The 22,269-nt window shown below is 41.5% G+C and overlaps 1 protein-coding gene across 2 annotated transcripts in view; it reads left to right on the plus strand.

Annotated features, from left to right (window-relative positions):
- Nucleotides 1-12,486: 12,486 nt before the first annotated feature.
- Nucleotides 12,487-22,269, plus strand: part of ACER3 (alkaline ceramidase 3) — a 187,643-nt gene continuing 177,860 nt past the window's right edge. The window contains exon 1 of one of the 2 annotated variants that reach the window (XM_089915337.1): nt 12,487-12,654. In XM_089915337.1, coding sequence (XP_089771463.1) covers nt 12,552-12,654 — 103 coding nt within the window. In that variant the 5' untranslated portion in view covers nt 12,487-12,551. The remainder of the gene's footprint in view (nt 12,655-22,269) is intronic. The other variant, XM_022593886.3, reaches the window with a different exon arrangement.

Here is a 22,269-nt window from a genome sequence, read left to right on the forward strand (position 1 = left end):
GCTGTATATATTTCATTTTGTGATTACACTCCAGTTCATTTAAACATCCCTCTGTTCAATAAATAATCACACAATGAACATTCTTGGACATGCCTCCAAATACACAGGTGTGATAATTTTTTAGGATATATTTCTAGGAGTGTACTTGCTGAATCATGGTGTACGCACAGCTTCACCTTTGCCAGACAGCGCTCCCCAGTGATCATAAATCATTTTACATTCCTACCAGCAATGTATAAAAGTTCATATTGTTCTATGTGGTTGCCAAACTTGATTTACTTTAATAAAGCTTTAAAAAGTTTCTTTTTTAACCAAGTTCAAATTGCATCTCTTCTCTTTGCTCTCAATTATACCCAGTATGAATTATTTTACCTCTCTAAGCCTGGGTTCTCTTATCTGTAAAATGGGGATAATGATACTTACCTTGCTATGATGAGTAGGAGGATTAAAGAAAATAATGCATATAAAAATGCATACTCAAGTGCCTGGCTAGAATTTGATAGGTACTCCAAAAATAGTAGTAGGAGTAGGAGTAATAGTAGTAGTAATAATAACAATAATAATAATAAATGGTAAATTTGTAATGAGTTCTTGCTATGTGTCAGGCGTTGTCCTAAGTGCTTGAAGCTCATTGTCTCAATTACTTGTAATAGCAACCATATGAGGTTGGTATAAGTATTAGCATAGTTTTTCAGGTGAGGGAGCCAAGGTGTATATAGTTCAAGCAAATTGCTCAAAGTCACAGAGATAGTAAGAGGTACTGCTGGATTCAAATCTCAGGTTTGTCAGAGAGTTTGGACTTTGCAGACAACGGAGAATCACTGAAGGAGAATAATTCATTCATTTGCCTGACAGCGGTTTGTGCTACCCTATAAATAGTGATCATTATTATTATGTTGACGAGGCAGTGTAGAGAGGAGGAAGGAGAAAAGGTTGGAGTTAGATGACCCACTTTGTGCCTGGCTCCGTGCTAGGCATTATGGATGCACTAGGGACCAAAACACTTTCCTTGAGGTTGCCTGGAGTCTGGTTCAGTGTTTCTCAAGACCTGGTTCCTGGACCATCTGCCTGTCAATGACCCTGGCTGCCTGTTCAACATGCAGATTCCCAACTCCCCCCTCCCCAGAGATTCTGATTCTGTAGGTTTCTGGAGAAACATTATGAGCAGAGATTCTGACATTCACATAAGTTTGAGAGTCACTGATCTTGCTGGTGAGGAAGACAAGTAAACAGATGGCTACAATACAGAATGATAAGAGTTACAAAGGCAGGTCCTGGAAGAGTTTCTGGAGGAAGTCTGGTCTAAGCTGAGACCTGTCAGATAAGAAAAAGCCAAGGGGGCAGAAAGGAAAGGGTAGATTCAAGCTGAAGGGAAAATGAGAGAAGTGGCTCTTTTAGAGAAGAGAATTTTAAAGTATTTTAGTGTGACTGGAGTGCAGAATGAAGCAATGAGGCTGCAGAAGTGGGCAGAAAAGTCACAAAGGTCACAGAGCCTTGCTGGTCATGTCAGTGAGTTTGGACTACCCTACAGGGAGTGGGAAATTTTTTTTTTTTTTGGGAGAGGGCATCGATAGTTTTGAATTTAAGAAAGAACCCTGTGGGGACTGCCCTGGTGGTCCAGTGGTTAAGACTGTGCTCCCAATGCAGGGGGCCCAGGTTCGATCCCTGGTCAGGGAACTAGATCCCTCATGCCACAACTAAAAGCCCGCATGCTGCAGCTAAAAGATCCCGAACACTGAAAGGAAGATCCCGCAGGCAGCAACGAAGATCCCGCACGTAGCAACAAAGATCCCGAGTGCCGCAACAAAGACCCAGGGCAGCCAAATGAATAAATAAATAAATAAATATTTAAAAAAGAAAGAACCCTGTGGTAGACACAATGTAAAGAATAGGCTGCAGGACTGGAATAGGGCAAGAATTTCCTCAGGGTAATCAGGAAGGGAACAGGCACTACTGACTAGGACTGAGACAATGGCAGGGAGAGAAGGTGGGAAGTGGACAGATACCGGAATCCATACGGCTGATAACTGATTGGATACGGCTGGATGCGGATAGGAAGGAGTTAAGACTTTCTTTAGCAAACTGGGTCAATGGTTGTGAATTTCATCATAGTTAAAAAAAACACTGGAAGAGAAACCAGTGTGGAGGGAAAATGACAAGATCACTTTAGGACATACTGAATTTGAGATCCTTATGAAATACCCAAGTAGAGCCGTCCAGAAGATAGGTGGAAATCCTGCTAGTTACTCACTCCCTATCCTCTCCCCCTTCTTCTCTCCTAACAGAAGCCAGCTTTGTTTGGGACAGTGAAGTGTCCAATTAAAACATTCACCCTCCTAGACTCTCTTGCCAGTCTTCCCAGACTCTCTGTGGTTGGTTATGAGATCCAGTTCTGACCAATAAGCTCTAAGTGGACATCCTCCAGTGGAGGTTCTGGAAAAGCTATTGTTTTCCCGATAACAACGTACAGGCCCAGGCGGCATTTGCCCTTCACCCTGTCCTTCCCGCTTCCTGCCTCAATACGGTTGCGATGCTTGGACAAGATACAACCATTTTGTAACTTTGAGGATGAAGGCTTATGCTAAGGAAGGTAGAGGAGGGAGACAGAAGGATTTGGACATTATGGAGCTGTTATATGGCCCTGGGCTGTTTACCATCTGAGAAAAATAAACCCTAATTTAGTTAAGCCATGGGACTGGTTTTCTGTCACCTGCACAAAACATGATCTTAATTGATTCAAGGGCGAAAGCTCTGGAGACCGATCTGGGTTAGAGATAGCGATTTAGGTCAGCATCTAGATGGTAACTGACAGTGTTTGGGTCGATACAAGAAAACCAGGCACCCAAAACGCACAAAAGTAAGAGATTCTTATGGGTTAAAGGACAGAGAGGGCTCAGTTTGTGGGCAATGTTGAAAGGCGGAATTCCTGTTCACAGGGCAAGTGTCTTTAGGTTACTTTTTTGTTGTTGATGTTTCCATAACCTCATTCAAAACAAAACAGTCCATTTACAGCTATTCAATTCATACTCAACCCACCTGAAATCTATTTTGTAACAACTTTCCAGGTGCTTAAGCAAGGGCTGATGACTCTGGTCATAAGTGTGGTGACTTACTTCCCAGGGTGTGGCATGTCTGGGGCTCGAGAGCTGACTTGGTAAACCTCAGCTGTCCTCTGCTTTTCCTGGAGCAAGTACCCCTGGAGTTCCTTCTGGGAAGGTTGGTGCGAGGGCTGCTGGCCCAGGACCTGTGTTGCAATTTAACCAGCCTGTCCTATCTTTTGTCACGATTATTTGTCACAGTGTCCTAACTGATTAAGAAGCCAATCAGGCTAATTTTCCTGATTCCTCACTTCTCTCCACCTTGCCCCCAACAAAAGAAATCTCCAGGCCAAAAATCTATTCTCCCCAACACATGGAAACATGTTATTCCCTCTCTTGAACACTTGTGGTCTCTAGGATAAAGCCCAAATGCCTTATTACAGCATATTAAGCCTCAATCTTTCCATCCTCGATCCCTGATAATTGCCTCCACCACTCCCCCATCTGTGCACACATGGGCAGCCACCCTGAATGTCTCATTCTGCCCACATTCCTCTTGCCCTTTCAAGCCCTTGCAGGCTGTTTTCTTGCCCAATAATGCTTTCTCCATCTCCTGCACTGACTGCCTACCCACACATACTCATTGCAGCCAGATTCATTTGCTGGTCTTCCAGCAGCCAGGAGTAGCTGGAAACCCAGGAGCAGTCCACTTCCTACTTCTCCCTCAGTCCCTCTGCCCCCCATCCCCAATCTCTCTCCAACTCCTGTTGATTCTATCCCCTAAACATCTGTAAATTTGTCCTCTCCTCTCTGTCACTCCTGATACTAACCAAATCACTGCAAGTCTCTTTAGGAGCCTCCATGTCTTCAGTCTTTCCCAATTCAATCAATCCATCCTCCCCTCTGCACATTTACCCAGGTCGATCTCTTCCTTAAAACCCTCTAGGTCCCTAAGGGAATCGTCCCTGCAGAACTCTCAAGCCTCATTTTCTACGTTCCAGGAGTTGAGAAAATTCAAATCCAGTGTTGTCCACAGTCCTCTCTGTCCTGCACAGCCCCTCTTCTGAGCTCCTGCAGGACCAGCCTAGCACAGTACTTAAGAACATGGCCGCTGGCACCAGAGTGCCTAGATTCCAGCCTCTGCTCAGCCACTATTAGCTGGGTGCTCTTGGGTGAAACCTCACCATGTCAGTTTCATTATTGGTAAATGAGAGCTAAAGGTAGCCCTCATTCATGGGGTTGTTAGAAAGATTTTAGAAGGTAATGTTGAAAAGTACTCAGAACAGGGTCAGGAACAGAGTAAACATTACATAAGCGTTAACTATTATAATTGTTTGTTACACCTCATTTCTATGCTTGAAATGTGTCTATTTTGTCCTCTTCTATTGTCTAGAATAGCGCCAGAGACACTGGCAGCAGATGGCTGTGGCTAGAGTATGGGAGTGGGGGACAGACTGTGAGAGGAAATACAGGGAGACTAGGGGCCAAGGAAGTTTAGCTACCTCAAGGAGTGTGAAATTGGCTTTTTGTTTTCTGTAATCCAAGTTTCATCTTAGTTTAGAAACAGGTCTTATGGGAAAATCAGGCCCAAATGTTCCCCAGTATCTTCCCTGTGCCTAGTGGACAGTATGATTCCCTGTGCTTCACCAAGGACGCTTTCTCCTCCCTTCAGAGTAATAATACCACAATACCCTGAGATGTACTGACCTCATTCCATTTCCAGGTACTGTATTTAGCAATTATTTTTTGAATTTAATCTAAACATGAAGTGGGTACTACTGCTTCCCAATTTTATAGATGGGGAAACCTTAGAGAGGTTAAATTACAGCTTATTAAGAGGTGAGTTTGGGATACAGGTCATGTTTGCCACTTTCCAAAGCCAATACCCTTAACTGCTATTCAGGTTGCTTCATAAAAGTGGATTTGTCACTTAATCTGAAAAATATCTGCAGATTTGCTCACACGCTAGACCCAGTTCTGGGCACTGGGAACATAAATTGAATATAGGATCCTTTCTCTCCAGGAACTCATAGCTGCCTTGTGGGTACAAACTAGTCAACAGGCAATGAAGCCAAGTGTGGAAAATGCACAGGGATCTAGAAAGCAAGGGGAGGGAAGCACTAACTCTGCCTGAATAGTGGGGCTTGCGGTCCAGCCATAGAAGTGGCAGTTAAGTCTCAAAGTTTGGGATTGGGAGTGATGATCACACTAATGATGTTTCTGGAAACAAAAGCATCGGCAGGTGCATAAAACATTTATTCTTTAATGCTTATCATGTACTGTAAGTGACAACAGGAAGCTCCAAAATGATCTGTATTATTTTATTCTATTTTAACAAAACAAATACATGTCTATGGCTTAAGAAAACATACACACATGGGCTTCCCTGGTGGCGCAGTGGTTGAGAGTCCACCTGCCGATGCAGGGGAAACGGGTTCGTGTCCCGGTCTGGGAAGATCCCACATGCCGCGGAGCGGCTGGGCCCGTGAGCCATGGCCACTGAGCCTGCGCGTCCGGAGCCTGTGCTCCGCAAGGGGAGAGGCCACAACAGTGAGAGGCCCGCGTACCGCAAAAGAAACAAAAAAACATACACACACACAGAAAAATGTTTGACCAGTTATATACCAAAATATCAGTATTATCAGTGGTTACTACCAAGTGATGAAATTTCAAGTGATTCTTTATATATACATTTTTTATTGTGGATTATATTTTTATTTGTATAAATACATTTTATATTATGAAACATAATTTTATTGTAGAAATGTAAATTGGTACAACCACTTTAGAAAACTATTTGGTGTTATCTAATAAATTTGAAGATGCAAAGACACTTCCATTCACAGGTAACATGTTAAAGAAAATTTGCACATGTCTATCAGATTTGTAAAAATGAAGGTTCAGGGTAGAATTGGTTATAATAGCAAAAATGGGAAACAACTTATATCCATGTCAGGAAAATGGATAAATCCACTGTGGCTGTCATACAAGAGAAGACTTTTTTTATTTTTTATTAAAATTTTTTTTTTTTTTTGGCCATGCTGCTTGCGGGATCTTAGTTCCCTGACCAGGGATCGAACCCTGGCCCACAGCAGTAAAAGCACAGTGTCCTAACCACCGGACCGCCAGAGAATTCCCCGGAAGACTTATTATAAAAGACTAAAAATGAAGAAACTACAGATTTATGGAATAACATGGATGACTCTTAAAAGAATAATGTGGAGCTTAAAAAAGCAAATCTCAGAAGAATACTTATTATATGAGTCCACTTTTATAAAATTCAAAAACATACAAAATTTATGCTCAGGGATACATTCATGTGATAAAAGTATATAGAAAAGTAAAGGAATGATAAAAACAAAATTCAGGAAGGTGGTTGCTTCTGGAAGGAGGAAGGTGATGAGATTGGAGAAGGACACACAAGGGCTTAAGGAATCGAGTTCTATCCCTTAAGCTGGGTGGTGGCTATATCAAGATTCACTTCATTATTATTCTTGATACTTTATATATAAGTGATATATTATTTTATATATCATGTATTTCATAATAAAACTTTTCCTCATCTATATTGTTAATTTTTTCATAATGAATGTGTATTGCTTGTTATATTAAACAGAGAAAGTAAATAACAAATGTAGTAACACTTTAAAAATTCTTCTCCTCTTGTACCTTTTCCATCCTTGTCTTTTTATGTCATTCATTCACCACATATTCATTGAGGACTTAATCTGTATCAAACTGTATGTTGGGGATACAGTGGTGTTACATGATGCCTGTACTCGTGGAGCTTACCTTCATGTGTGCCCTCCATATTCCTATAAAATTCTCAGAGTTAGGCTTCATTCTCAATATTTTACAAATTCATTAGCAATTTTTCTTAACATAGCTGTTAAACACCCATGCTCTGAAGCTAGAATGCCTAAATTCAAATCCTGGCTCTGCTGCCAACTAGTCATGTATATTCAGGCAAGTTACTCAACCTCCTTGTACTTTAATGTCCCTAACTATGAAATGGGGAAAAGAACAGTATCTAAATACCTCATAGGGTTGTTGTAAGATTTAACTGAGTTAATGTATATAAAGGACTCAGAACAGGGCCTGGCCCATGGTTAAATGTTTAATAAATGTTACCTTATTATTATTATTGTTCTATGACTATTCCCTGAGCACCAATTCTGTGTCAGGTCTAAGTGAGGGACTGGAGGGAGATACGGAGGTAGAATGCGACAGGGGCTGGACACCAACTCCTAAACAGACTACTGTGAGGGGTGAGAAGGGCTATGGTGGAAGGAAACCCAAGGGCTGCAGGAACATAGAGAGGCCCCAACCCAGGCTGGCTGTCAGAAGACTCTTCCCAGAGAGGCTTGGGGCTGTGTCCCCAGGTTGCAGTCTATTGCATTTGGGTGATGCTCTAATATCCCCTATGAATGGGGGCTAGGAAGTGTTGATAGGCTGCCATGACTGTGCCTCACTGTTAGAGAGGCCAAGAGGTAACTTGTAGATCATAAGGTCGTTTAATCTGTGGTGAGCCTACACACTCAGTCTTGGTGGATTCAAATTTTCCTTTGCAGTTATGAAGTTATGGCGCAATGTATCTCATGTGGAAAAAAATGGATTACAGCTGGGATTTCTTTAGTTGTTTTGGGAACTAGTATAAAGGGTTTCCAGTAGGAATCTGGTTCAAAGCTTTCAAATTTGGGTTCTCATTTGTTAGTTGAAAAATAAATATAGGCTTTGGAAATAACCTAAAAACCTAGAAGTAAGGGAGTAGTAACATGGATATTTAATAATTAAGTAAATGGTGGTTTATCTATAAAATTGAATATAACTATTAATATATTTACAAGGATTCTTTAATGGCATGAGAAATGTTTATGAAAAATATGCTGTACTAAGGCATTATTAGCTCTATCATGTGAAAAAGAATCCATAGATAAAATGCTTGAAGAAAATATACTTAAAGGTTGACAATGGTTATTGCTAGTTGGTGAGATTATAGGTGATTTCCTTTATTTTTTACACTTTTTTGGATATTTTCTAATTTTTCCAACATGAGAATGTATTTTAAAGAAAGCTTTATTAAGACATAACTCACATACCACACAGTTCCACTATTTAGAACATTTAGTGTACAATTTAAAGTACACAATTCAGACTTTCCTGGTGGCACAGTGGTTAAGAATCCACCTGCCAATGCAGGGGACATGGGTTCGAGCCCTGGTCCCGGAAGATTGCACATGCCATGGAGCAACTAAGCCCGTGAGCCGCAACTACTGAGCCCATGAGCCGCAACTACTGAGCCCATGAGCCACAACTACTGAGCCCACGTGCCACAACTACTGAAGCTTGCACGCCTAGAGCCCGTGCTCCGCAACAAGAGAAGCAACCACAATGAGAAGCCCCCGCACCAAGACCGCAACTAGAGAAAGCCCACGCACAGCAACAAAGACCCAAAACAGCCAAAAATAAAAATTAATTAATTAATTTTAAAAAATTATACAATTCATTTTTTTTGTTGTTGCATATTTACAGAGTTGTGCAACCATTACCACAAACTAATTTTAGAACACTTTCATCATCCCCGAAGAAACCAGTGTGTGCCCACTAGCAGCCACTCTGCATTCCTATTCCCTCTCTCAGCCAACAACTGATTTATTTTCTGTTCTATAGATTTGCCTGCTCTGGATGTTTTGTATAAATAGAATCATACAATACGTACCCTTTAGTGTTTGACTTCTTTGATGCAGCTTAGTTTTCTAGGCTCATCCACGTTGTAACATGTATCAGTATTTCATTTCTTTTTATTGCCAAATAATATTCCATTGTATGGATATTCCACATTTTATTAATTCATTTATCAGTTGATCGAATTTGCTTTGTTTCCACTCTTTGGCTATTGAGAGTAATGCTGCTATGAACATCCTTGTACCATTTTTTGTGGACATATGTTTCAAGTCTTTTGAAGTAGAATTTTATATATATATATATATATATATATATATATATATATATATATATATATACCTAAAAGTAGAATTGTTAGGTCATATGGTATCTCCACTTAGCATTTTAAGGTACTGTTTTTCAAAGTGGCTGCATCATTTTACATACCGTCAATGTATGAGTGTTCTAATTTCTCCATATCTTTGTTAACAATTGTTAGTTTGTCTATTTATTTATTTATTTGGCTGCACCTGGTCTTAGTTGCAGCGCGCAGGATCTTCATTGCGGCATGGGGAATCTTTACTTGCGGCATGTGGGAACTTTAGTTGTGGCATGTGAACTCTTAGTTGCGGCATGTGGGATCTAGTTCCCTGACCAGGGGTCAAACCAGGGGCCCCTGCATTGGGAGTGCAGAGCCTTAGCCACTGGACCACGAGGGAAGTCCCGTATTGTTTGTCTTTTTGATTATAGCCATCTTAGTGTGTGTGAAGTAGCATCTGATGGTGGGTTATTTTTTTTGAATTTTAATTATTTTTTATATAGCAGGTTCTTATTAGTTGTCTATTTTATACATATTAGTGTATATATGTCAATCCCAATCTCCCAATTCATCCCCCCCACCACTTTCCCCCCTTGGTGTCCATACGTTTGTTCTCTACATCTGTGTCTCTATTTCTGCCTTGTAAACCGGTCCATCTGTACCTTTTTTCTAGATTTCACATATATGTGTTAATACACAATATTTGTTTTTCTCTCTCTGACTTACTTCACTCTGTATGACAGTCTCTAGGTCCATCCACGTCTCTGATTGTGGTTTCGATTTGCATTTCTATTATGGCAAATATGAACATCTTTTCATGTGATTATAGGCCACTTGTATATCTTGCTTGGGGAAATGTCTATTCAGTTGCTTTCCCCATTTTTTGGGGTTATTTTTCTTTTTTTGAGTCATAGAAGTTCTTTATATATTCAGAATATGTCTCTTATCAGATATATGATTTGCAAATGTTTTCTCCTATTTTTGGTATCATTTGTATCAAAAGTTTTCAATTTTGTTGAAGTCCAGTTCATCTACTTTTTCTTTTGTCACCTGTGTTTTTGGTATTTATAAAAGAAACTATTGTCTAACCCTAGGTTACACAATAGATTTACTTTTATATAAACTTCTAAGAGTTTATAGTTTTAGCTCGTACATGTAAGTCTATGATCCATTTTGAGTTAAATTTTGTTTATTATGACAGGAAGCAATCTAATTTAATTCTTTTGCATATTGATATCCAGTTGTCACAGCACCAGTTGTTGAAAAGGCTATTCGTTCCCTTGGCATCCTTGTTGAGAATCAACTCACCATAAATTTACAGTTTTTATTTCTCGAGTCTCAGTTCTATTCCATTGATCTACATGTTTATCCTTATGCCAGTACTACACTGTCTTGATTAGTGTAGGTTTGTATTAAGTGTTGAAATCGGGAAGTTTAAGTCCTCCAATTTTGTTCTTTTTCGAGATAGCTTTGGCTGTTCTGGGTTCCTTACATTTCCATGCATTGCATTTATACTGGCGGGGGGTAGTTTTTTAGAAAAGAGAGAAAGGAGGACAGACATTGCTGAAGGACCTATGAAATACATTTGTGTTTTCTGAGTGATACTACTGCAGTGCACCTTTTGCCTTGGTGAGAAAAATTAATTTTTCTCCTCTAAATTTTGTCCTGGTCATTGTAGGTCCCACCTCCCTGTAACTGTTGATGTGACAAGGTATTAATTTAGCCAAGACCTCATCCCCTGCTTTGAGTCATTTGGCTGAGTTAGGGGTTCTTTCCACATAAGGGCTCCCGCAAAACCTTAATTTTTGCTTTACTCCTAGCAAGTATTATCACAGTCTACAGTTGTGGTCTCTACAGTTTTTATTGCACCCTCATCAGCAAATCACTTTTAGTATGTATTTCTGCATATTCATTATGAGTGTACAAATATATGTATATTTATTCATTTATAAATTATATACACTTATGATTAATATACATATTAAGAATACACATGAGACAGAAATTTTAGAGAACAAGATAAAAAATGACTAGAAATAGAAGTTTTCCCACAACTCAATTTTATTCTCTCCGGAGACTGCCATCTTGAATCTTTACTGTTGACCTCCATGTGTTCCTAGCACTCAGCCAAAGGCAGGGTACATAGCAGAAGCTCAATGTCGGCTGTTCAAAAGAAAAATTTCGATATCCCACTATTTCTATTAAAACACAGCCTCTATTCCTAGGATTTGCACCCTGCAAGTAAAGGTTCTGCCTGTCATCCGGTAGGGTCACTTTGTAGAGAGGCTGTGTGGGTGCCTCATCTCTCGTTTTTTTTTTTACCTTCAATTACACCTTAATTGACTTATTTCTTTAGAAAATAGCAGTTGTGTCACCCTTAACTATACTCTTCATTTCAAACTGCTTGGTCAGGTGGAGTTCTGGGTGTTAGGACCACAAAGAATGGAAATCAAACTTTCAGATCAGGATGTATCTATCACTGGAGGATGTGAACAAAGGTCAAGGGAGCTCTTGGGGGTGAGAGTCAGGGAGGGTTTCAGGAAGTTGGATTCTAAAGGACCAGTGGAAATTAGCTAAATGGAGAAGAGAGGAATGCAGGCAGTCCCAGCTGAACTGCAGGAGCAAAGGCAGGAAGATGGGAGTGGACCCTGCACATTCTGAGCTAGGGAAGAGTTTGGTGTAACTGAACACAAGGGGCAGGGGGCGGTTGCATTTGTGTTTTAAAAAGATCCTTCCAGCAGCTCTGTGTAGTATTAGGGTCTTGAGGCTGGTAGTAGGGGAGGCTGTTGGTTGCCTTAAGAGTAGGACACAATTATAGGTTGCTAGAAGGTAGAAACTTCTAAGCTTGGAAGCCCAAACGGAAGCAGGTAAACTCTGCTTTAGTGCTCTGGCTGCACTGTTTTTTAGGATCCCTAAGTCCCCCCCCCTCCTTCTTTTTGCTCGGTCCGGGGTTTGTTGCCCTTTCCCTTTGTTCCCAGGTGACACTTATTACCTTTATCAGAAAATTATTATTTCCTGGGAGTCCCCAGTGGGGCTGGGAGTTTTCGGTTTCTGAGCTCCTTTTCAGGCCTGCGGCCGAAGAAAGACACTGTGGTGCCTCTCTGCACTGGTTTCATCAAGCCAGGGCTTGATTGAAGACTTCATCCCACCCCCGCCGCAGTAAAATCAACCCCCCGCCGCACACACACTGAAGCTCAAGCATCCAGATAGAAAACAGCCTCGGGGATGTCAGGAACGCCCAACCCACAGTCAAGGGCGTGTCGAGGCGGGGCCGGTGGCCCAGCTCACACCCCTTCCCTGGGAAGGAGGGGGCAGGGCAGTCCCGGCGCCCTCCGGCTGGGCCCTGCGCCGGCCGCGGTGGGCGGGGTCTCCGGCCGGGCGGGTCTCTGACGGCACTGGGCCCCGCCCCTCGGGGAGGGAGAGCGGGTGGAGCGCGAGGTTAGCGCGCCAGCAGGGCCAGAGCCGGCCTGGGAATCCGCGGAACCAAGCGCAACGAGCGGAGCGCCTGGGCGGCGGCGGCGGCGCACGCTATGGCTCCGGCCGGAGACCGCGAGGGCTACTGGGGCCCCACGACCTCCACGCTGGACTGGTGCGAGGAGAACTACACGGTGACCTGGTACATCGCCGAGTTCTGTGAGTGCGGGTGCCGGCCTGAGGCGGCAGCGAGGGAGGGAGGGCGCCGGTCTGAAGGGGAGACGCCGCGTGAGGAAGGGACAGGGCGGACCTGGCCGCCGGGGGAGGCACGGGGCCTGGCCGGGGGAGGTGGCGTGGGGAGACCGGGCCAGGGGACAGGAACGGGAATGCTGCGGAGGAAGGCAGCAGCTAGGGGAATCCAGTGTGGCGGGTGAGGAGGGCCGGTCTGGACGGGTTGAGGGGGGCCTCGAGGTTGGGGGGCGGAAGAGATGTGGAGAGCCCCTGCTGAACCTTAGGGGAAGCCTGAGGGGCAGGGTTGGGAATGGGGATTTCGCTGCCTGAGGGGCAAGTGGGGGCTGCCCGAGTAGAGCTTGGGACAGTGGGGGACTCTGCTAATTTGAATAAGGGCCCGGGACACCTGCGCCTACTGTTGCTGCCACCACCTTCATCGCAAGGGCACAGGAGAAGGGAACAGGTCCTAGCTCAGTCTTCCCCCAAATACGTGAAAACGCGGTCTTTCCCTTCCTCGTTCTCTGTTCCTGTGAGTCCTCCTTCGGTCACCTCCAGGGAACGGTTTCCCCGGTCTCAGATACCGACCCCCAACCCTTAACCGCCAGCCCAGTCTCACCCAGGATATCTTCGGGTACCAGCGATCACCTCCTTTCTGAGTACGATCATTCAGCTGTCTCCTTGCACCAGGAGTAGAAGGCAGCATCTGGTCTGTACCTTCCGGCTCGTGCCAGGTTCCTAAGAGCACAAGGGATCAAGTCCCTACTCCACCCTGCCTCCTCTCCGACTACCTGACGAAGGTTAAGGTTCTTCTGAGGACGCTACTTGCACTGGTTACACCTTCTGAGGACTTGGGGAAGAATTCTCCTCCAGCTGCTGCCCCTGACTGGCCCCTTGGGTGCTGTGTGTGTGTATTTCCCCAGATGATTGTTCCTTCCAGGCTAGGAACAGGAAAAATCTGCCACTTCTCTTTCTGTAGTTTACTGTGGTCAAGTTTTGAGAGCACAGCATTTGATCCTTCTTCAGGTACCTGCTTCTGGCAAGGTACAGAGGATATTTTTTGACTCACTATTACTGCCTTCTTTGAATTGGCTCAACTTTCTCAGGACATGAAGCAAAACTCTTTTTTAGCTAACCTTTCCATTGTTGGGTCTTTGTCCCAGACATGTGTTTGGCTTTGTAGGAAAGAGGCAAGACTTTCATGCCAGCTGATCCTACTTTATTGCATTCCCAGTAATTGGCTAGGATTAAAAAAGAAAAGAAAAGAGAACTCTTTTGGTAGTTTTTAAGACTTTCAGTACTATTCCCTTTAAACTGTGATTTAGGCTGGGAGTTACTTTTCCTGAACTACTAGCTTAAATTAATAATTTTTATATAATAATGGATGAATATGGGCAAAGGGGTACATTCGTAGTATAATTACTCGGCAGCTCAAATGTTGGCAAAGGAAGTGCTTTATCAGTTTGCTGTTAGATCACATTGGCAAGCCCATACATGGTCCAGAGGAGGTCCACGAGAAAAGGGACTTAAAACTGTGCTTTCTGAACTAGAAATTTGTAATGTGGAAGAGTGAAACTCAGGGTTCTTAAAATGTTGAATGGGCTGTGATATAGAGCAGTTAAGCTTTCTGTATTTCTCTAGAATGTGGAATTAGAGCCTATGGGTGGAAACTGCCTGTAAGGGGAGAGATTTTGCTTCAACGTAAGGAAAATTTTAAAGTTATAATCGTTGAATGGGTTGATTTGAGAGGTAGAGGGCTTGCTGTCACTGAAAGTGTTCAAACAGACCTTGCTCAACTAACTTACATGGATATTTTAGGGGGAATTAATTGTTTGGTAGAGAAAAGGGGTTGGCTTTAGTTGGCCTTTAGGTCCTTTGCAGCTTTATGGGTCAATATAGGTAATAATGACTCTTAGTTTAGAATGAAGGATTAGAATCAAAAGAGAAAACTGGGATTAGAATCAAAAGAGAAAACTGACAGTTAAGTCATGTGAGTTATGAGACAGCAAGATACTACTGTTCTGACAGATAGCTCTGAGAAATGGGAAATGGCTTTAGTTCTTAATGACCTCAGAAGAGGAAACTCTGAGCAGCCGGCAGGGAGGGTTTTGACATAGCAATCAGGGGTTGCAAGAACAGGATGCGTGAGTGTTGGCAACCCTTTGCACTTGTACCTTGGGAGAAAATGATCTGGAGGAGGTTGAGGTCAACCTTCTCAGCCAGCAAGTGGTGTGTGTCTATCATATCTTTGAGTAAGAGACTTGATCTTTGAAAAATAGGCTGATTAATAATGTGTTTAAAACAAATGCAACTTTATCATCATTATAATATTTACAATAATGATAGAAATATTCAGAATAATAATAATGGTGATAATAGCTATATCTAAGTGCTTACTATGTACCACACTTTGCTAAGCACTTCATATATCTTATCTTTTTCGATATTTACCATAATTCCAAAAAGAAGGCATTATTATCCTTATTTCACAGATTAGGAAATTGAAACTCTAACAAATAATTTATCTAAGGTTGCAAAAAGTGGGGTAGAGGTAGTATTCAAGTTGAGGCCTGACTCTAAAGCTACTATACCATATTACTTCTATCACACATTCATTGTTTTGACCCTGCCTGCAGGGGATGAAGACAAGCATGACTAATATACTATCACAGATGACAAATTGAATAACTATTCAGGAAGCCTATCTTTCAGCATTGGGGTGTGTGTGTTTTGGGTAATCTAAGGACAAGTTTGGGGAATTGCATGTAAAGATGGCAACAGTTCTCAGTCACTGAAAAACCTGAAACGCTGTCTTCTTAACGTCATCCAAGATGAGCTCATATTCCTTTTTTGCTTGGGTGGATTGTAAGAATGAGGGGAAAAGGTAGCCAGTTTCTCTTCAGTTGTGAAATACTAAGTGCCTTGATGTGCCAGAAGTTACAGGTACTTTGCATGGTAGTATGGGACAATACAAATGACCATGCAAGTTAAAACCTGGCAAAGAAATCTTCATAATCAATGAGAGAAGTTATGAGTATTCCGTGACCTTTACACATTTTTGTCAAACATTGTAAATCCTCTTATTGTTAGTCATAAATATATGGAGAAATGAAAAAAATGTTAAAACTAATATTTAGTACACTGTAATTTAAAACATTACAAACATTGAGAATTAAAATGTGTTATTTCTTTGTAGAAGAACTTATCTAGAGTAATTTGAGTAGTACTTGCCTTCTTGTCATGTAACTTATCATATGGAATGAGTATTTTTTTCTATGCCTTGGTGGATTGTCATGCTCCTTTCTAACTTTGGATCAGGTTCCAACATTGCATTCTTTGCACTTTCAATATTGTGAAATATTTCTGAGAGTTCCTTTAATGCGGAGTTTTGCTGGTTCACCTCTGTTCCATCTTCATCCTTTTCTCACAATCACTTTCTTCATTTGTGTCGGTAAGTTTGCCTTCACTAAGTTCCTCTGGCTGCATATCTAGTCTCTTGAGTGGCAACAGGGTCAACATTATCATGGTCAGTTATTTCTTCTATAACTCCATTTATGTTTGATTGGGGTTTTATTTCCAACACTATTACTTTTTTTTTTTTTTGCGGTACGCGGGCCTCTCACTGTTGTGGCCTCTCCCATTGCGGAGCACAGGCTCCGGACGCGCAGGCTCAGCGGCCATGGCTCACGGGCCCAGCCGCTCCGCAGCATGTGGGATCTTCCCGGACCGGGGCACGAACCCGTGTCCCCTGCATCGGCAGGCAGACTCTCAACCGCTGCGCCACCAGGGAAGCCCACTATTACTTTTTAAAAAAATTTTATTTTATTGAAGTATAGTTGACTTACAATGTTGTATTAATTTCTACTGTAAAGCAAAGTGATTTGGTTATACATATATACATTCTTTTTCATATTCTTTTTCATCATGGTTTATCACAGGATATTGAATATAGTTCCCTGTGCTGTACCGTAGGACCTTGTTGTTTATCCATTCTCTATATAATAGTTTGCATCTACTAATCCTAAACTTCCAATCCATCCCTCCCCCACCCCCTTAACACTATTACTTTTTGTTTCTTTGCTGCACTTTCATCATTGTTGGCCTGTTCCACCTTTCAATTATCCATTTTTGTAGCATGTCACATACATTCATCACCAGGAGACAAGGAAGCAACTCAGCTACATGCTTTGCCGTCTGTACATGAACTGAATAACAGATGTGCAGTGACTAAACACCAACAGACTTTGCCCTGGTGTTTTATCTGTAGTTAGAAATTTAGGCAGAGGGATATTTTTCTGTCAGCACTTTGAAGATATTATTCCATTGTATCCTGGCTTTTACTGTTACTGATAAGGAGTCCACCAACGGCCTAATTGTTGTTCCTTTGCAATTTATTTTGTCAAATCCACCAACAAACTTTAAAAGAAGTGACTTGGTTAGTCACGGATCGTGATGTGCTTCTATTATTTACATAGTCATTTGTGGATTGAAGATCTAGTAGTGAAGTTTGTACTTTATTCAGTTATTCACAGTTAATATACTATGGTAACTGAAATTTGAATTGTGTTGTCGGGGAATCGGTATTGTTTAACGAAACTGTGGTAACTGAAATTTGTGCATATTAGAGCTCTGCAAAGTGAAGACTGCTTGTGTATTTCTAATCCTAGTAACATTCCTAGTAAGTAGGTGGTGTTATCCCCATTTTATAGGTGAGAGAACTGAGTCTTAGAGAAGTTAACTTGCTCAGTGTCATATAGCTATTAAGTGGCAGAAATGGTATTCAAATATAGGTCTGACAACTCTTTCTACTAAGAAACACTGTAACAGGAAGTGGAATTTCAGGTGCTGTCGTTTTTATGGAAGAAATATTTCCTAAAGGGAAGCAGAAGGGAATTCTGTGTTTTAATTATGGCCTCAAGGGAGAATTACCCGGTTAAATTTTTTTTTTCAGAATGTTTAATTTATTCAGCAAGTATTTATTGAAAACTTATTTTGTCATTGACTTAAAATACAAAACTATACAAAGACTGTCTCTCTGTTTAAGGTAGCTAATAAGCCAGTAGAGGTATGAACAGATAAGTTCAAATAGGCATTTCCTACTTTCAAGGGAAATGCATTCCTAAAAATGTATTTGAAAGAAGAATGTTTAAAATTTGATGTATTATAAAGGAGGGTTTATTTATCAGAAAGCTAAAAAATATTTTTAAATCCTAATTATGGGTTTCATAGGAGCTACTTCAGTCTGAGGGGGTAACCTGGCTAGTAAGACTTTCATGGATGGGGAGAATGGATGGTAACTTCTGGTAGGACCATCTAGCTATCTCCCTTTTGTCCTTGGGCTAGGATGATTCAAGCTAGGTAGGTGTTGTCTCTTCTCACAGGTTTGCTGCCCCTCTCCCCATCCTATTCATAGGAATTGAGCAGAAGGGAAGCAGGGCAACCCTCAGTCTTTACACCTTCATGATGGGATTTGCTTAGATGGGATAAAGGAGTCTGTCTTTCATTGCCAGGGCAGCACAAGACTAGAGAGGCTTTAATCAGCTGCCCCTGCCGTACACATATGCCACTCAAGGCATCTAGCTGCTTGTACCTCCTTGCACCCTTTTCCTTTCGTTTTTTCGGGCCCCTTCCCACTATCTTCTCTGAATAGTAGCCTCAAGGAAGTGAGCGTGCTTCAGGCTTCTTTCGGCCATGGGGTTCTGTGGGCTGGTGGAGTGACATCCTGTCACCTTAAGGAAGATAGTCTTTTTCCTGAGGGTTATTGATGAGCAAGCATCACTGCCTCTGACTCATAGCTCAGAAACACCGTAAGTCCACTGAAGAATGAAGGCCAAATGAAGGGTCAAATTTAGTGTACCAAAGGGTTTAGATTTAATTTATACAGTCAGAGACTGCCAGTAAATTGTTCCGGGTGCTATGATGGACATATGTATATGGTGCTTTGGAATGCAAGGAAGGGGTGCTTATTAAAAACTTAAAGCATAAAGGCTTTACAGTGTTAGTGCTGGAAGAACTGCCATACCAGCTCGCTAGCTGGTTGGTTGTGTATTTGTTTATTTATCAATCATTGTGGAAAGACACACATAACATAAAATTTACCGTCTTAACCATTTTTCAGTGTACAGTTCTGTAGTGTTAAGTACACTGACACTGTTGTGCAGCCAATCTCCAGAACTCTTTTCATCTTGTAAAACTGAAACTCCATTTCCATTTAACAACTCCGTATTCCCTCCTCCCCCGCAGACCCTGGCAACCAATCTGCTTTTTGTCTCTATGAATTTATATAAGTGGAATCAACAGTGGGTTTTTTTGTTTGTTTTTGGTGACTGGCTTATTTCACTTAGCATAATGTCCTTATGTAGCATTTTGTAGCATGTGTTAGAATGTCCTTCTTTCCAAAGGCTGAATAATATTTCATTGTATGTATACACTACATTTGCTTATCCATTCATCCATTGATGGACACATGGGTTGCTTCCACCTCTTGGCTGTAGTGAATAGTGAGGCTGTGACATGGGTGTACGAATATCTCTTCAACCCAAAAGTGGAATTTCTGGATCATATGGTGACATAGTGTCTATTTTAACTTCTTCATTAGAAAGAAGCATTTTATTATTTTCTGTCATGGGCTCCATGAATTTATTATTATTTTTATATAAATTGTAACTTATTATTTCTACATAAATTATAATTATTAATGTACTTTATCCCCATTTCAAATAATCAGAGGCACATGTGACTATCAATTAGAGGAGATCTAGTCACTGTTACTACACTGTATTGATCCATATGAGATATATGAGATAAGGTAATGTATTACCTTAATATATTGATATAATTCTAGTCCAAAGCAAAAGAGCATAATAATTTCATTGCAGCCTTATTTCAGATAAATATGATTTTTGAGATACTGAAAATAGCCAATAGAAATAATAAAAGCTAACATTATGGGACACTATGTGCAAAGCTCTATGTGTATATTATCTTATACGAACCCTTATTATAATCCTTATAAGAACTCTTCTAAAGTTTAAGACGTTTAAGTAACTTGCCCTAGGTCAACACTATTAAGTGGCAGAGCCCAAGGGACCCAAGGGCCATTTGATTCTAAAGCTATGCGCTGAACTATCATACTATCTTGCCTCCCTCCGTTACTACTTTTTCAGACCCCAGTGCGTCCAGGGACCTCAGGTTGGTAACTAGTGGTCTAACCTTCTCATTTTACATGCAAGGAGAAGGACCTTGAGAGTTGACACGATTTGCTCAAGATTATCTTGCCAATTAGTTGTGAAACCTAGACCAGAATCCACGTTCAGTAGTTTCTCAGTATGGGAAATAGTAGAGCCGAGGAGGATGATGTCAGATATTGTTGATGTCATATTGTTAATGGGTTACCAGGTCATAGGGCTTCCTCAGAACAACAAGAGCTCCTAATTAACTATTTTTTTTTATGGTGAAGATACCTAACGTCTGTAGAGTGCTTTATAGTAGTTCTGCTCAGATTTTAATGTGCATGTGAATTCCCTGGAGGTCTTGTTAACATTCATATTCCAGTGCAGTAGGTCTGGAATGTGGCCTTAGATTCTGCATTTCTTATAAGCTATGAGATGACTCCAGTGCTGTTGGTCTGGAGATTATACTTGGAGAAGCAAGACTTTATAGTTCAAAAAACACTGTTAATTCTTTTTTTCCTATGCGGTGTGAGCGTTATCACTGTTTCTATGTAAGGAACCAGGTTCAAAAGGGTAAGTGACTTGTTCAGGATCACAGGGCTGGTACTGGAACCTAGGTTTCTAACTTGAAAATCAAGTTAGGTGTTGATCACTACCCCCCTCCTCCACCCTGCTCCCAGCAGTAACAGGCCAAAAATACTGCATGTGAACTGAAGTTTGAAAATGATTGTTCTGGGTAATGAGCTAAATTGAATTTAAAATTGAACATGTTACATTTTCATTTTAGAAACAGTTTTCTTTCCATTTGTTCCCAATACCTAAGCGAAGCTCAAACCAAACTATCTTTCAGACTTTGGTCTATAGTTAGTAATTAGTTGTAAGTGGATCTGCACAGTTCTAGCCTGTTTTGTTCAAGGGTCAACCGTATGTACTGTGTTTTTTCCTATATATACATACCTATGGTAAAATTTAATTTATAAATTAAGCGCAGTAAGAGATTAATAACAGCTAATAATAAAATAGAACAGTTATAACAATATACTGTAATAAAAGTTATGTGAATGTGGTCTCTCTCAAAATATTGTACTGTACTTACCCTTATTGTTGTGATAATCTGAGATGATAAAATGCCTACATGATGAGAAGGTATTGTGATCTAGTGTTAGGCTACTATTAACTTCTGATTATGCAGAGAAGGAGATTCATTTGCTTTGGGTGATCCTGGATCATTGAGCCGTAATGATGTGGATGGTTGGATGTCGGGAGCAGATGATGTTGACGGCTGAGGATCCTAGGTGGGACAGAGCAGGACGTTGCAAGATTCATTATGCTGCTCAGAACAGTGCACAGTTAAAACCTTATGAATTGTTTATTTCTGGAATTTTCCATTTAATATTTTCAGACTGCAGTTGACTATGGGTATTTGAAAGCTTGGAGAGTGAAACCGCAGATTAGGAGAAACTACCGTACTTGAAGGCTAAGTACAGTTTGAAGTCTAATCTTGATTTAGCATTTACCCAGGTCATCCAAGATTTTAACTAGGAAAAATTGTCCTTTGGTAGCACATGTTGGAAGAAATGATTTATTTTTATTTTTTATTTTTTTGGCTGCGCCGTGCAGCATGTGGGGGATCTTAGTTCCCTAACCAGGGATCGAACCCATGCCCCCTGCAGTGGAAGCGCAGAGTCTTAACCACTGGACCGGCAGAGAAGTCCCTATTTACTTATTTTAGTGGAACAGTAATTGATGTATGGGTAAATAAGGAGAACAAATACCTCAAATTGTAATTTGGGCAACTTTACTAACTGGAATACAGAGAATAGTAAACATTTAAAGTTTTGTCCAGTACACTATTATTTCAGGTTGAAATTTTAAGTTGTTTATTTGATTTTGGGGTTCTACCCTTGTTCCTTTGCCAACTGTTTCATAGTGGGCGGAAAAAAACACTCACCCGGAGAGTTTTCGGTAGTGCAACAAAGAGTGTTTTATAATAAATACGTAAGGGCGGCTTCCCTGGTGGCGCAGTGGTTGGGAGTCTGCCTGCCAATGTAGGTGACACGGGTTCGAGCCCTGGTCTGGGAGGCTCCCACATGCCGCAGAGCAACTAGGCCCGTGCGCCACAACTACTGAGCTTGCGTTCTGGAGCCCGGGAGCCACAACTGCTGAAGCCCACCTGCCTAGAGCCCGTGCTCGGCAACAAGAGAAGCCACCGCAATGAGAAGCCCGCGCGCCACAGCGAAGAGTAGCCCCCGCTCGCCACAACTGGAGAAAGCCCGCACGCAGCAACGAAGGCCCAATGCAGCCCCCCCCCACAAAAAAAAAATAAGGGCATGAAGAAACATTTTAGGACCCAGAAAAATGATTGAGCCCAAAAGAGACAGCAAAAGCAGTTTATGGTGACATGAAACCCTACATGCTTTCCTGTGGGGAAAGT

This window comes from Delphinapterus leucas, chromosome 7, assembly GCF_059928025.1.
Source record: "Delphinapterus leucas isolate spDelLeu-1000000601 "Yukka" chromosome 7, BTC_Dleu_Yukka2, whole genome shotgun sequence".
NCBI classification, from domain to species: domain Eukaryota; kingdom Metazoa; phylum Chordata; class Mammalia; order Artiodactyla; family Monodontidae; genus Delphinapterus; species Delphinapterus leucas.